The sequence below is a fragment of the Alligator mississippiensis genome, chromosome 8 (assembly GCF_030867095.1).
Source record: "Alligator mississippiensis isolate rAllMis1 chromosome 8, rAllMis1, whole genome shotgun sequence".
Taxonomy (NCBI): domain Eukaryota; kingdom Metazoa; phylum Chordata; order Crocodylia; family Alligatoridae; genus Alligator; species Alligator mississippiensis.
The window spans coordinates 30785346-30801457 of NC_081831.1; the positions used below are offsets into that span (position 1 = coordinate 30785346).

Sequence of the window (16112 nt, forward strand, 5' to 3'; positions counted from 1 at the left end):
AGAGAGAGATGGGGGTTGGGGGATGGGGTAGGGTAGGAGAGGCCACCAGAGCTAGGCTTAGAGCCCCCTGCCCTCCTAGAGCAGCCTGTGTAGGGGGACGCCGGCCTGGAAGAGAAAGGGCTTGCCCAGCCCAGTCCCTGAGCCCCAGTTGAGGGCTTCCCAGGAATGGCATAGGGATCGCTGGGGCCTAGGCACAGGGAGCAGAACAGTAAGGGCTGGCACTGCTCAGAGCCACAAAGCAGCAGGTGGGACAGCTGCAGCTGGACTCATGTCCTGGTACTGGGATGGAGCTGCTGCTGGGAGAGAGTTAGTAGGGGCAGGCAGGGGCTGTGGGTCAGGAGTGAGGGGCATTGATGGGGCTGTGGGTTGGGAGTGAGGGGCAAGGGCAGGGGCAGAGGCAGAGCACTGGCATCCCAGTGCTGCTTAGCATCCCTCATCCTGGTAAGTAAAGGGGACAGGGACAGCTCTGATTTTTCTATAACAAAAAAACTGAAAGCAAATGTCAAAGTATATTTAGAATTCATTTTATTATGATGACAGAGGCATTGGTAGGCTTCCAAATTGCTTTACAATTGTAAATACATCAATAAAACATTGCCCAACTGATCTCTCTCTGTATAGTGGCATTTCATTGTAATCACAGAGGAACATAGATTTTTAGTATTTTAATGAGAGAATTTGGGGTTATTTTATCAGAAAATTTGCCATTTTTAAATGGAGAACTCCAGGATCCCTGCTGGTGAGGTGAGTGGCAGGACCTGAGCAGAGGAGCCTGCCCAGGGCCAGCACTGGAGGGCAGACGAGATGGCTGATCTCCTGGGCATTTGGGGCCAGGAGGACACACTTCAACATTTCAAAGTTGGCCACTGCAAGGAGCACATCCTCCAGGTGACAGCTGCCCAGATGGCAGAGTGAGGGCACCAGAAGGTATGACAAGAGTACCGTTTGGAGGCCAACTGTGCAGCCATGGCCCACTGGCAGCTGGCCCAGAGATGCAGGAAGGTCTGCTGCAGCACCCATACCATAGCCCAGATGGCCGTGAGGTCCCCATCTGTGTCTGGGAGGCAGGCAGCCATAAAGCTGCACATCCAAGGGGGCAGATGCTTTTGCAGGTGGCAGCTGGTTACAGCCAGGCAGCAGCCCCTACTGCCAGACTGCTGCAGTGGGTAGAGGGTACAAGGGCCACTCTGGTTTAGGGCTGCTTCAGCAGTCCAGCTGGCACAAGGGGCTAGTGTCCCCAGATACCAACAGGCCAGGCCTCAGAAGTTCCCTGAGCTGCTTGCCAGGGCAGATTTATATACTGTTGGGGCTAGGACAGGTGCTGGTGCCAGCCTCTAGCTACCCCTGGCTGAAGATCTGGTAGGAGATGGGCAGGGTCAGTTTGCCCCAAGTGGCAGAATTTGCCCCACACCAAAGTGCATGTTCAGGCCCGTGTGCTGAGGCAGAAATTCCTGGCACAAATTTGTGCTGCTGCTATTTGAGCTGCTGCAAGCACACATGCCTGCATGCATAGATGCACCCCTTGTGTGCCATTGTACCAGTTTGCTCTCCAGATTGAAGTCACTAGCACAGTGCCTTAAAGAAGTAGTGCCTTGGGCTGTTTACAGATGTGGGGGAAAAATCCTGGAGCTTTATTTCAGCTTGGCATGCCCCTGCACCAAGCACAGTGTAGGCCTAGACGAGGCATCACATTAGTTTGATGCAGCTCATCTAATGTCTGTATAGATAGAGCGCTTTGGTAGGGCTTTTTGGCACTTTTATCTAATAGCTGATTTGGCACTTTTATCTAATAGCTGGTTTAAACTAATGTGCTTCCTCTTCTAGTAAAGTGCCATTTTGTTTTGTTTTTTCCATGTGTGTCAGTGCTGGTGCCTCAGAATGGTACAGAGGAGCATGCAGTTAGTTGTAAGCAGCTTTCAAAGGGTAGGATCTTTAAATGTACCTCAGTGCTTCACCTATTTAGATAATTCTGCAACTTAGTGCTCTGGGGGTTTTTACACACTTCTAAATGCATATGCACCTCAAATGCTTAGCATCTTTGTCAATAAGGTGGGGTCCCTAGGGAAATAAGTGTTGCCAGAGGACAACCAGTGCCTTTGTTAGAACAAGGAAATACTCCTGTGGAAGTAGGTCCCCAGTGGGACCACCTCAAGGGCACCTTCTTTTGTTTGATATGTGATCCTGACGGAACCATCCTATTCTGCTTTGAAATCATTGTGAGGCCTTGTGGAACCCTCTGCAATCCAACATTGTGATACATGAGGCTTCTGGGCAAGTATGAGACTCAGCCCTGGAGGAAGAGCATGTCTGCAGGAGTTCCATGTGATAGCATGAGAGCCAGGTGCCAAGCACCATGTTAGGAAACTAAAGGCATGGACAAATATGACAATTTTTGCCTGATATGGCCCCAGAAAGTGGTCTGCAGCCATGACCAAACACAAGTTCACAACTGCAAACTGCTTTAGAAGGGCCTGATCCTGTGACATTCTGAACCATCATTGCATGAAGGTTCAGATGAAGGTGCAACAAAATAGAGCACCTTCATTAATTTTTATCTGCAATCGCCAGGAGCAGGGCTGGGTTGACACAGCTCAGCATTGCTTCCAGCAGTGTTTTCAAAATGGGAGTGGGGATAAGACAGGGGAGGAAAGTCCATTCTTGGGGTTCCCCAGCCACACTGGAGTGGGGGGGGGGGGATGGATTGGAGCCCCCCCGCCCCGAGGGTTCCAGAATGGATCTCCCCCCCCCTGCCTTCTCCCCCACCCATCCTGAGACAGCACTGGAGCTGTGAGAGTGGGGACAGAGCTAGAGGAGAGAGGCTCTAGGCATGCAGCTTCTCTTCCTGAATCAGCTCCAAATCAAAGCCAATTCTCCATTCTCCCAACCCAACAGTTAATGTCTGTTGGCTCAGGAGGATCTAACTAATGACACTTTCTGCAAAGCACCATGAATTAGATTGGGGAGCTGCATTTCTGTCTGCACCTTTAGTGCTGGCACCAGAAGCAATCAATGTATCCTTACAAGCAGAGCCATCCAAAGTGGATGTTGCTTGATGACCAGGAACAAGGAATATACCAATCAGTTCTCAAGCTTGACAACATACATGTCACAATCCCCTTCCCTTCCAGCACCTGGTAGGTTTGGCCATCCTGCCTTAGCAAAGGCCCTCCCTGTTCAGGATGGCCAAATTCATCCAAAACAATCCAAAACTGGCCTTTGCCCTCCCCAGCTCCATCACTCATTCCCCACTGAGGCAAAGCTGAACAGTTCTTTCCTTGGCCCCCTCTAGATCACAGCATTTAGCTTTTACCTCCTAGTTATACAAAAAGAGTGTGCTGCTAACCAGTTTAAGGATGAAGCCAAAGATGGCAAATAAACAAAGGGCATTTTAGTGAGGGACTCAAAGTGAGAGGGAGAATGTTGCTGTTTCGAATTGGAAGGGAAGGAGAGGAATGCCATAGGTACCTCTGCTCCCTCATATCCCTTCCCACCAGCTGACAAATTTGTCCCTCTGGTTGCTTCCTCCTTCAAAACCCACACATTATTCCGGGGGGGGGAGGACAGGGAGCAAATAATGGACATGAGGGACAATGACACACACACAAAGTTTGGAAAAGAAAAAAGATGTAGATTGTGAGGTCTCTGTTACCCAGGTCTGAGAGGATCTCTCTCTTTATCAGCCCACTCCAATCAATTCCATGCCTACCCCTCCCAAAATTAATAATTTCTACCTATATTGCCCCTCAGATCAGTTCCTTTCTACTCTCCTCCTGCAATTTCTTTTCTTATATATATCTTCCCAACTTCTCTGCATTAGTGTTTGCCACTGATGATGCAAATGTCTTTAATATGTGTAAATTAGTGCAAGTCTACAAATTTTTGCTCTGACCTAAGCAGGTATGCACAAAAATTTAGAAACATGGGGGCAAGAGTAGAAGATGATAGTAGGAGTAAGTTAATAAGGATTCATAACTCTTATATAGATCTTTTCTTCAGCAGATAACAAAGGGCACTTTTACACGTGCTCCAGGGCGGGGGGGGGGGGGTGCGCTGCTTTAATTCTAGCAGCTCTGAGAGTCACTCTAATTAAAGTGTCACAGCATCTCGTGTATCAATGTCACTGTGCTTAAAAATGGCAGCAGGGGCACTTGAACTAAAACTCATTCAAGGAGCTTTAGTTCAAGTGGCCCCGCCACTATTTTTAAATGTGGGGATCAGGGCCTTCCCGGGGGGGTACATCAGGGCGACTGACTCAGGCCGCATGCTTTGGGGGGCCCCGTGGAGCTGGGCGGAGTAGCGGTGGTGTGGAGCTGGATGGAGCAGTGTCCCTGCATCTAGCCAGTCACTACCGCCCCCCACCCGCCACCGCTGTCACCACTGCTCATGGCAGCGGCAGTTTCTTCAGGTCCACAGGGTCGGAGTGGGGCGGGGCCCCACATGGGCTGATTTGCCCTGCTCAGGTCACCTCTGGCAGGGATGCTGATACACAAGACACATAACGCTGCTGGAGCACAGTGATTACCATGTTCTAGCAGACTCTATTAATTGAGTGTAATTACAGCACTTCGGAGCAGCCTCCACTCTTGCATATAGACACCCAAAGATTTCCTGTATTAAAAGCATAGGTTGATTTATTAGACAATTTGTGTTTCTGACAGAATAAAACAGTTCTGGCTTGCCTTATGCATTTTCTATATTTAGATGTCCTTTGTGTAATGTAAGGTTTAACATTTTCTATTTCTAGGCTCTGGTACCTTTAAACAACGTCCTGTCAAAAACATATAGTATACATGGAAAATTGTTGTATGGTCTAAGCATGCGTTCTGTAAGCCATCCAGCAGTACAAAATGTAATCCAGGCAGTTAAGGTTTTATGTTATGCTGTGGGCTCAACTATTACTGGCCACATATTACCTAACACAGGGACTCAATTTTTAAGCAGGTTTATGTAACAGCTGCTGGATTTGCAGCAGAACTCAGGATCCCTGCAAAGGCAGAGTGGGAAAGTTTGCAGAAAGCTGTTGCTTGCAAGACCATATGCATGCTTTTGATTGGCTCCTGAGGCAGAAGAGGGGCGGGGACTCCACCAGGCTTGGAGAAGGGAAGGAGTTGTGGGACCACAGAGCTGGGGGAGAAACTATTCTGCAGTTTGCCTGTGAAGTGAACTTGCCTTTAGTGCTTTAGTGATGGGGAGAAGATAACCTGATCTCCTTTTTCCCTCTGTGAGGCAGAGAGACCTGTGTGGAGGAAAAAGGGTGGTAAGGTAGACTTACCTAGGGGGGCAGGGTGTTGATCTGGGAGGCTCTGGGAAGAGTTAACTGAGAACCAGCCTGTGTGATAAACCCAGGGTTTGTTTCAGTTATCAGCATAAGGGGCTGTGTCTGGGAATTGGAGAAAGGTGTTTTTGGGGAGGGGGGACAGTGTGTGTTTCTTTGCAGATATCACAGGCCAGTGGACCTTAGAAGAGCTCTTCCCCATGTGGGCTCAGGCAGAGAGCAGGACTTTCTAAAGCAGCAGCACCAGCCATGGTTATTGTGCTGCCAGTGTAAAGGAGAGCTAATGTCTTGTTAACCCTGTGTGCTCCTGCTGAAATTCACTGGAGCTCAAGGTTTAAGCTGGGGAGTTATACTGAGGGTGTCTGATTCATTTTGTATAGAGTGTTTTAGTACATTGATACCTGCCTTCAACAATTAGATTATTGATAGCCTGTCCTGCTATTAACCTCATTCATATGTTGACTGTTTTGTAAATAATAAAGTGTGTAAATAGTTAGACTGTATGTACTCCAGTGTGTGTGGAAACCACAAGAAAGCACTCCATGGAGAGGTGACCCCAGCCTTAGGGGCTGGGAGGTTGACCGAGGCTATTTGACACCCCAGGACCCTGAATCCGGATGTGGCTGTGGGTAGCACCGTGGCTAGGGTTACATTTACATACACTATTATATTAAACTCAGTACTGAATGCTTCAATTCCTTAACATGCTCTAGAAAGTGTCAGCAATTACTAAAGCTTTTCTAGATTGTATTCTGATTGCAAATAATATATTTGTAACTGATAGGCATGTTTGACAAGCCTTTTAATGGTCACAAAGATATTGGTCTCCTATACATGAATATATCTTATATGTTTTCTGGTAGCTACTGTTGGCCTGCAGAACTGGGTCATCCAGCCTACAGGGCTTCTTGCTGGGGTTGCCAGAGCTGCCTTTTTGGCAGGGCCAGTGCCCAGGGTATTAACACCACTGTTGCTCACACCTCTTTTTTCTGACTTCAAATTTATGGATTTTGATTGCTACTGGCAATGAAAATTTGGTGGCAGTCAGTAACTGCAAAAGGGGGGTGAGCAGAGGTAGTAGTAACTCCCTGAATTTCTTTGCCTTCTATAGTATAAGCTTTTATAGTTTCATAGATGTTAGGGGCTGGAAGGGACCTTACAGATCATCAGGTCCAGCCCCCCTGCACTTTGCCAGGAAAGACTGCTGGGTCAGATGAGCCAACAAGATGAGCACCAAGATGCATTATGAAGATTGCTAGGGTGGGTGACTGTACGACCTCTGGGGGGAGCCTGTTCCAAACCCTCGGCACTCGACTTGTAAATAAATTTTTTCTTATGTCTAATCTGAAGCAATTAAAAGAAATCTTCAGTCAGTTTATGCCCATTATTTGTTGTCCTCCTCTGGGGGGCCTTGGTGAACAGATGTTCCCGCGGGCCCTGATATATGCCCCTGATGTACTTACAGGCTGCCACCAAGTTCCCTCTTAGTCTTCTCCAGGCTGAACAGGTTTAAAATTAAACCTAGGGCTTGACAAGTTTTCAACACCAATATTGAATGACAAGTTCCAGCTACAATTACAAACCTTATTTTTTCAAGGTTTGTTATTTGGGAAGGAATGGCTTCCACCTCGTGAGCAGGAATCCGGGTTTTCCGTTTCCCATGGTAAAATGGGAAACAGAAATAGCCACTGCTATGCTTGGCTCAGCTCAGCCTCACTCTCTCCTGGAGCCTGTGCATAAATGTGACTTGCAGAGGGCTGGGGGCCCCTCTGGCATGGCTGGGGGCACCGGCAGGGCTGGGGGGAGCCAGGAACCAGCCTCGGCCCTGCCCAAGCAGGCAGCACCAGTGGGGGAGCCAGCTCCATGCTGCTTCTGCTGAAGCTGCCTGCTGTTGGGGGCAGGGAGCTGCAGACTTGGGTCCCTGACCCCATAGCCCTGGCAGCTGGGGGCCCCTCCAGCAGGGCTGGGGGGCAGGGGCTGTGGGTGGGGGCAAGAGGGATGAGTAGAGCAAGGGGGCTGCTGTGGGGGCAGTGTGGGGCAACTGCAGGGCTGGGGGAGGCTTTGGGGCAGTGAGGGGTACCAGCAGGGATGGGGGGGGGGTTTCGGGGTAAGGGGCACCAGCAGGACTGGGGGGGGCTTTGGGGCAGTGAGGGGCACCAGCAGGCATGGGGGAATGCTGCAGGGGACTTTTAATTTTAATAATAAATTTTGGGAGTTTTGTCAGAGAATTTGTGATTTTTTTTTTTAATCAGAGAAAACCAGGATCCCGACTCATGAGGAAAGGTAAGTTCCTGTTCAGGCCCCTGAAGACGCGATCCTTAAGGACACGATCCTTGAAGCACAAATAAAGTCCATTCCTATACGGAGAAAAGGTAACAGAAGGGCTGGGAAGCCCTCTTGGCTAAACTGGGAAATCATAGTCCTCTTAAGAAAGAAGAACGAGGCTTATAAACAATGGAAGCTGAGGGCTGGCCTCAAGGAGGACTATTCCACAATGACCCGCATTTGCAGAGAACAGATAAGAAAGGCTAAAGGGGCCACCCAACTTAGATTAGCAACAGGAATCAAGGACAAAAGTCCTTCTTTAGGTACATAGGGTACAGGAGGAAAAGAAATGGGAGTGTGGGGCCATTAGTCAATAACTCAGGAGAGCTGGTTACCAGCATCCAAGAGAAAGCTGAACTCCTGAATGACTACTTCGCCTCGGTCTTTCATTGAACCAAGGGGAAAACAGTGCCAGGTAGAGTACAGGATGAGCATGGTAGGAATAATCACTTTCCTGCTATTGCCATAGAATTGGTATATGACCAATTAAAAAAAACAGACATATACAAGTTAGTGGGACCGGAGATCTTCATCCAACAATGCTGAAGGAGCTGGCTGAAATCATTGTAGAATCTCTGGCGAAACTTTCACAATTCATGGCGCTCTGGAGAAGTCCCTGAGGACTGGAAGAGGGCCAGTGTTGTGCCCATGCACAAGAAAGGCTGGAGGGAGGACCTGGGTAACTATAGGCCAATCAGCCTAACTTCCATCCTAGGGAAAATCCTAGAAAAGCTCATCAAGGAGTCTATCTGCGATAAGCTTGAAGAAGGTAAGATTCTGAATGATAGTCAGCATGGCTTTGTCACAGGAAGGTCTTGCCTTACCAACCTCATCTCCTATGAGCAGGTAACTTGCCACCTGGACATGAGAGGGCAGGTTGACATTGTATACCTTGACTTCCAAAAGGCATTTGATCTAGTATCCCACAATGTTCTCGCAAGAAAATTGGAGGATTGTGGGCTTAACTCCAAGACAGTCAGGTGGGTGAGAAACTGACTGCAGGATAGAGTCGTAGTGAACGGATCTGTGTCATCCTGGTGAGAAGTGGGCAGCAGCGTCCTGCAGGGGTTGGTGCTTGGTACAATATTTTTCAACATCTTTATTAACCATTTGGATGCGGGAGTGAAAAGCTCACTGGCCAAGTTCGCGGATGACACCAAGTTATGAGGAAGTGTGGTCACTCTTGAAGATAGGCTACAGATACAGGCAGATTTAGACAGGCTAGCAAGTTGGGTGGATCAGAATCTGATGAAGTTCAACGTTGAGAAATGTAAAGTGCTCCACCTCGGGACAAGCAACCCCCAACACACCCATAGGCTTGGCACCAAACTGACTAGCACCACGAATGAAAGGGACCTGGGGGTAATAATAGACCTCAGTATGAATATGAGCTGGCAGTGCGATGCTGTAGCCAGTAGGGCAAATAATACTCTGGCATGCATAAATCGACGCATCTCCAGCAAAACCAAGGTGATTCTTCCACTCTACTCAGCGTTGGTGAGACCACAGCTGGAGTATTGCATCCCGTTCTGGGCACCACACTTTAATAAGGACATGGACAAGCTTGAGTGAGTCCAAAGAAGAGCCACCCATATGGTTAGAGTCTTACACAGCAGGCCTTACAAGGAAAGGCTGAGAGATTTGGGACTCTTCAGCCTGAAGAAAAGAAGGCTGATAGGGGACCTGGTAGCAGATTACCGCTACATCAGGGGAGTATATCAAGGGCTCGGTGAGCAACTGTTTGTCATAACCCAGTGATTTTGGTGCCTCGGCACTATGGAATTTTCTTGTCACATGAGAGCCTCTTGCACAGCAAGGTTTTTTGCTGCATAAAGAACCCGCGTGCAGGAGAGAGTTCCCACCAATTTGCAGCTGTCTTTGCAGGATGCATTTTCCCTTTGCAGCACAGAAATGCACGGTGCAAAGAATTCCCGCTATTCGAATGCAAATTTGTGTCCCGCTATTGGCTAGTGCTAAATTATTCACACGTGGCGGCTGGTAATTGGCTTGCTGGCCGTTTAAAAATTAGCGTGACTTCCGCCCAAGTTGAAGAATTTTGAGCACGCTGCAGAGTGCCTCTAAAGAGATCTGACTTGTGGCTAGCTGGTCGATAGATTGATCACCTATCGATCCTTCTTCCCGTCGCCGAGCGCAATCCCAGACGTACCCTTTTCCCGCCGGCTTAAGTTACGGACGGATTTGCTGGCTTTGGCCTCGCCAGCTGGAGCAACTCACATTGTTGTTCAGACGACCGGACCATTTCCGTCGCAGCCACCCGCGACGTAAGTAACGTTTTTACAACCATTAAACCTTGTCAGCCTCTCCATTCGCCAGCCCGCCCTGACGAATGAGCAGTTTCTAAATCACCTCGAGTCGGCTCAGCCCGGCCGAGACACTGTTCACCAGGGCACCCGAGGGGAAAACCAGGAGTAATGGCCACAAACTCCTGGAAGACTGATTCAGGGAAAAACTTCATCACAGTCAGAGTGTCCAGACTGTGGAATAAGCTCCCCCCAGAGGTGGTGCAATCATTTACCCTGGAAATCTTCAAGAGACTAGATAGTCACTTTGCTGGGGTCACCTGACCCCAGTTATCTTTGCTGCTTGGTGCAGAGGGCTGGACCCAATGATCTTCCAGGGTTCCTTCTGGCCTTACAATCTATGAACATATTTAGTTTTAACTCTATTTCATAAATACCTTTTACTAGAATTGGTTCCCCACCATATAATTTAACATTTACCTGATTTACCTGTCTCAACTCAATGTGGGTAGGTTTTTACCTTCAGACTGTTAGTGACAGACTCTGCAGTTACATTCACCTGTGGAGCAATATCTAACATATAGGCAATAAAAGTTCCATCTGTGTTCATCGTAATGGTCCAATCATTAGAGATGTCTTCACGTTGCATAATTCCTATGAAGAAATTCTCTTCTCTGAAGTCAGTGTTGTTGCACCCTTTTCTGTGCATTGTGCTGCTGTTTCCTTCTGCAGTGTGAAGCACGTATACAGCTGCTGACAGACATTCATTTAAAGGCGCAATGGGATCTGACTCTTCAGTCCTAATAACTGCATCTCCTATCATGCCACAAGTGCATGGCAAGAGACACAATTTTGGAATCAGGTGTTGGATCCCAACTGTGTCCTCTTTGCCAGTGCAGGGAGAGCTTGGGATCATGATCTTAGGCTGCCTACACTGGCAAGTTGAAAGCTGGATATATGACTGTTGGCTGGCTCCAGGCCCACACCAGGGCTCCAACCAGGCCTGTTGTAGTTCCCCAGGCAGACCAAGGATCACTGATCATGCGCTGGATCAGGATTGTACTGGGCCTGGCTAGAGATGTTCACCTTGTATAATATGTTTCTGGCTGGTTTCCCTTTTTGTGGTGTCATTAATTCCCTGAACACATGGTCAGGTTACTATTTAAACTGTGATTAACAGCCTAATTGCAATTTAAGTGTAATGTCTGCCAGGGGCCTATGCCTTGTTTCTTTCTATGAATATCCTGGCCTTGGCTGCAGAGCACAGAAAAGTGATTCAGCTTTAGGTATACATGACACTTCTGTCCACAGGCAGGACATGGCCCAGATGTGTACTTTCCTCCACAGCATCTGTAGTCACTGATGTTGCCAGAATTTGCCTGCATTCTTCCTGCAGTTGACAAGCTTCTGGTTGGAGCAGCAGCTTTGCTTGCCTGAAGCTGCATGCTTACCTTCCGCTGTTTGCAACTTTTTTTGATTTCTAAGCAGGTCAGCAGTAGCTGGATTTCATTTTCCTTCCTCATGTTCAGCACTGAATGAGCTTGGCAGCCTGGCACATTCTAATTGCTTCAGCCAAATCGAAGTCTGGTTCCTTCAGCGCTCTTCTTCTAATTCTCCGCTTTCCAATTCCCAATAATGCCTAGACTCTTATTAAGGACTTGGCAAGCTCCTGGTCTCATAACTGGCTCTCTCTTGTAGTCAGTATACAACTATTAAACAAAGTTACCTATCTGTCCCTCTAATATTCAGAAAACTGACTACCTTCTGCTCCTCACTTTTTTTCTGTACTGCACTTGTTTTCAAGAATAATTCAAATTGTTACCTGAATCTCTTCCAGTCTTCTACAGCATTTCTGGAGAGGTTCAGCTGCACTAGGGACTCTCATCTGTCCCATCCCTCAACCTGTACCTGGTCCCACTTGCCACTTGTGTGTTCAGCAGGGGAGCCCTTGTCAGATTCCAGGAAGGGGTTAGCCTTTAGTAAAACAATCAGCAAAGGAGAGGGATATAATTGGGAGACAACTCCACAGATCACCGCCCGGAGCCCTCGCTCCTAACCCACAGCGCGGCTAGGTCCGGAGGAGGGGGACGATGACAGCGGTGCAAGCCTCTTAAAGGGCCAGTATCCTCGCAGTCCGTGTTCGGGGCAGGGCTGAGCCCCAGGAAAGGGGGTGGCCGGTGAGATGCAAGACGCGGCAGCCCCTTTGTCCTGCGGCGGGATCTGGACCAAGCAGTCCCCTCGGCTAGTAACCTGGAGCCTTCCCGGCTGGGCGCGTCCGACTATGGGGACGCCTTGTCCCGGGTGACACCGCCTGCGGTCCCGGCCGGGGCCTGGCGGCGGAGGGACAGCCGGCAAGTGCCCCGGGAGCCGGCGGCGGGGCCGGTCCTGGCCCGAGCGCGCAGGGGGTGGCGAGACGGGGCTTGCACGGCCCGCCAGGGAGGGGTTAAGCTGGGAGCCCCAGCCTAGGGGCCGGGCGGGCGGGCGGACGAGGCTCCGCGGCTGCTATACGGAGTCGGGGCTCTAGGTGTCCTGCCTGGGAGGGTCCCTGCTGCATTGCAGCCGCGGCGCTGCTCCGTGTCTGGCGCGCACAATGGCGACTCCCAGCTCCAGCTCCGGCTCCGGCTCCAGCAGCGGCAGCAGCACGCCGGGCTCGGGCTCGCAGACGCACGCGGCGGTCAGCAGCATGCAGGGTAAGCGAGCTCCGCGCTAGGCCCCGCCTGCCCGGCCCGGCCCCGCTCCCGGCTCCCGGCCCCCGGCCCCAGGCCCCGCCGGGCAAGGCGCTGCGGCGGGGCAAAGCGGAGCGGTGCGGCCGGGCCCGGGGGCTGCGGCGCGGAGGCTCGCGCTGCCCGCGGCGGCGGCCCCAGATGCGGCTCCGAGGCCTCGAGCTCGTTCCTGGGCCCTCCTCGGGCCGGCAGCGGCGGCTCGTGGGGCCAGGCCGGGGCCTGCGCGTGTGGGCGCTGCGGGCCGGGCCGGGCCGGGCCGGGCCGAGCCGAGCCGAGCCGGGAGGAGGAGGAGGGAGCGGCCGGGCCGGGGCCCGAAGCTCGAGTGCCCGGGGGGGCGGCCCGGCGCGGCCCCACCGTGTGCCGGGGGCGGGGTGGGGGCTGCGGCCGGGCCGGGGGAGCGCCGGGGGCCCGTGCGCGGTGGCGCTGGCTCGACCCCGCAGGCTCGGAGCCGGGGCCAGGCGGCTTGGGCCCGGCCCGCAGCGGGTGCCTGCTGCTGGGCGCTCGGGAGCGGGCGGCTGGGGTGGCGGCTGCATGGGCCGCCGTGGGCCTGGCTGCGGGCGCCGCCTCCGAGCAGAGCGCCTGCGGGAGGCGCCGCTCTGCGGCCGGGCCGGGCCGGGCCGGGGCCGGGGCCGCGTTCGTGCAGCAGCGCCCGCCCGCCCAGCCGGCCGGCCGCTGTGTGAACACGGCGGGTCCCTGCCTGGCCCGTGACTCATCTCGCAGGGCCTGTTCCTGCTGGTCCCAGGACATGACATTGGTCAGAGGCAGAGTGCCAGGTTGCCCTCTCTTGTGTGATTTCAGGTGGCAGTGACTTCCGGGAGGGTTTCCAGCCCCATCTTGACTGGGCAGATTCTGTGCTTGGAAGGAGTTGATGCAGATAAATACCTCCCCCGTCCCCCCAGCATAGATGTGCAATAGCAATGGGAGTAGCCACACTTAAAGTCTTGCTCATTTTCCAACAGCAAGTCAGGCCAAGCGATGGGGCAGATCTCAGATGCCACTTGATTTAGAAGCCAGTTTCCTAATCAAAGTTCAGATTAATAGTGGCTGATGTCCATTGTTGTAAGAAGTGTCATTCCTGGAAAGCTAAACATTGTAAGCACAAGTTTAAACTTTGTAAGCGCATGGCTGTCTCTGGCCAGCTGTCACTTTCTGAGGGTTGTGCAACCTAACAAAATAGGGTTGTCCAAGGGCTGGCCAGCGGGCATTGCGGGACCCTGGGGTTTCACCCAGCTGCTGTTCCCCATTGCTCTGGCTGTAATCATAGCTGAAGGCTTCCCTCTCCCTCTTCCAGCTGCCACTTTCTGCCTTTGCCCCGGGGGGTGGGGCAGTGAGGCAGAGCAAGGAGCTGAGGGTGAAAGGGGGGAGGGGGAAGGAAACAGGGTTGTGGGCTGCAGTAGGGTAGGGGGGCTCCTATGTGGGCATGTGTTGTTGCAGGGAGGAGCTGTGCTTCATAGAATCAATGGACCAGAAGGGACCTGGAAGATCATCAGGTTCGGTCCCCTGCCCATGGCAGGAAGATAATGAGCTCAAACTAGCTGGTTGAGGCGCTTATCCAGCCTCCTCTTGAATACCTCCAAGGATGGCGACAGCACCACCTCTGCCAGGAGTGTGTTCCAGGTTATAGTTACCCTTCCGGAGAAGAAGTTCTTCCTTATGTCCAGTCTAAAGCTTCCCTCTGTTAGTTTGTGACCGCTGGTCCTTGTCTTCCCCAGGGGTGCCTTCCTGAAGAGTTGCTCCCCCAGATCTTGGTGCTTGTGTACCTGCTTAGTGGACCAGCATGTGGTGGGGGGTAGTGTCCACACAGCATGCCCAGGCAATGTGTGGCCTCCGTGGCATAGATGTTAGACAGCCCTGTGCTAACCAAATTAATCACCACATCTCTTCCCACAACTTAAGTGCAGTACCATTTATAGGATAGTAAATTATTATTGTAGAAACTATTACTGGAGAAAAATGACACACAGATGTCTTGTTATTATATCCCGCTCTATTTGCACCATCACAAAGAAAGCAATGGTTTATTTTTTCTTTAAAAAAATGAAGACAAGATCTCAAAGAGCACGTGGCATTTTTTTTTCTGTTGTGTTACTGCAGTATGAAAACAGTGTCCTCTCAGTCTGTAGCAATCTTAAGCACTACTAGTAGCATTTATTTGTCAAATATTTAACTTCTTCAATACATGTGGAGTTTTAAAATAGTCATTTAAAGAAGAATCCAGTATTTTTACAAGGATAATCATAGAAAAGTAAGGCTGGAAGGGACTTCAGGAGGTCACCTAGTCCAGTGGTTCTCAACCTTTTTTGTACCAGGACCCATTTGTAAACATCAGTGGCCAGTCTTGACCCAGAGCCCTTCCTTCCTGACCTGCTGCCCGCCCCCTCCCCCCCCCCCCACTCTGCTAGCCTGCAAGGGAAAAGCCATGTTTCCCACACTTTTCTTTCTTAAGGGAGAATCTATTTTTAAAGTTGGTTCGTGACCCTTTTGTATATTCTTTTGGGTTGCGATCCACAGATTGAGAAATGCTGACCTAGTCCAACCCCCTGCTTAAGGTAGAATTGTCGCTGTCTAAACCATCCTAGATGCTAAGTTTTTATATAAGCTACTCTTTAAAAAATTCAAAAATCTTCCAAATAAAATATGTATTGATTGGAAAAATTGTGCTGTCTTTTTTTCCAAACACTTTAAGAGTATCTTAAATTTTAGCTAAAGCCAAAATAAGAGGATAATGCTTTAATCACATATGAATCATTTAAATATCACCTAGACATCTGCTTTGAGAAGAGAGACTAGAAGATACAAAAGAAGCAAGCATAATAAAGTAGCAAAGAACTGCAGAGTGATTAAGGCTGAGGATCTTTGAGTTCAAACCTGAAAGAGCCTCAGTCAGGGATCAGCAAGCTAGAGCCAGCATGTTGAAACTGGCCTGGAGCTGGGGACTCTTGTGGCCTGTCTTCTGTGGGAGGGCTTTGTGCAGCCATCAGGCACCAGGGAGAAGCAGTAGTGGCCCTGCTGCCAGGGAGAGGTGACTCCTGACTTCAGCAGGGGTGAAAGCAGCCCATGCTTGGAGCTAAAATCCATTCAAGCAGCCTAGGCTGCTACAATGTTGCTGACCCCTGGTCTAGGCTGTTGAATTATGGCACAAAGATAAGTGTTTAAAAGCATGTTTTCTAGTTCTGGTTGACTTGGGAGTCTCCTCCGAGATTGACCACAGCCTGTTAACATGCACACCCTGCCCTGTCTACACTAAGTGCAAAGTCGTGTTTAAAATGTTGTTATGCAGCATGTTTTGAAACATTTCAGGGCAGTCCAGCTTTTAAATGGCTGGGGGACAGCCCCCCCACCCATGCTGGGTGGGAAGGGAAGGCGGAGAAAACCGCATGCACGTATGCTGCACCAGGGTGAGTTATGAGACCCCTGGACTGTGCACCCTGGATGCCTCGCCATCTTATTGCGCCATACACCTGCAACAACTCCCTCCCCCATACTGCTGCGTGGTGTGCCTGCCTTTGTTGTAGTCTGCCATCCACC

The 16112-nt window shown here is 50.7% G+C and overlaps 1 protein-coding gene across 5 annotated transcripts in view; it reads left to right on the top strand.

Moving 5' to 3' along the window:
* Window positions 1-12376: 12376 nt before the first annotated feature.
* The window catches only part of MAP2K4 (mitogen-activated protein kinase kinase 4), a 213157-nt gene continuing 209421 nt past the window's right edge, over window positions 12377-16112 (top strand). For 2 of the 5 annotated variants that reach the window (XM_019481857.2, XM_014598230.3), the window contains exon 1: window positions 12378-12551. In XM_019481857.2, coding sequence (XP_019337402.1) covers window positions 12452-12551 — 100 coding nt within the window. In that variant the 5' untranslated portion in view covers window positions 12378-12451. Of the gene's footprint in view, window positions 12552-16112 lie in introns of all 5 variants that reach the window. The other 3 variants (XM_014598221.3, XM_019481858.2, XM_019481859.2) reach the window with 3 other exon arrangements.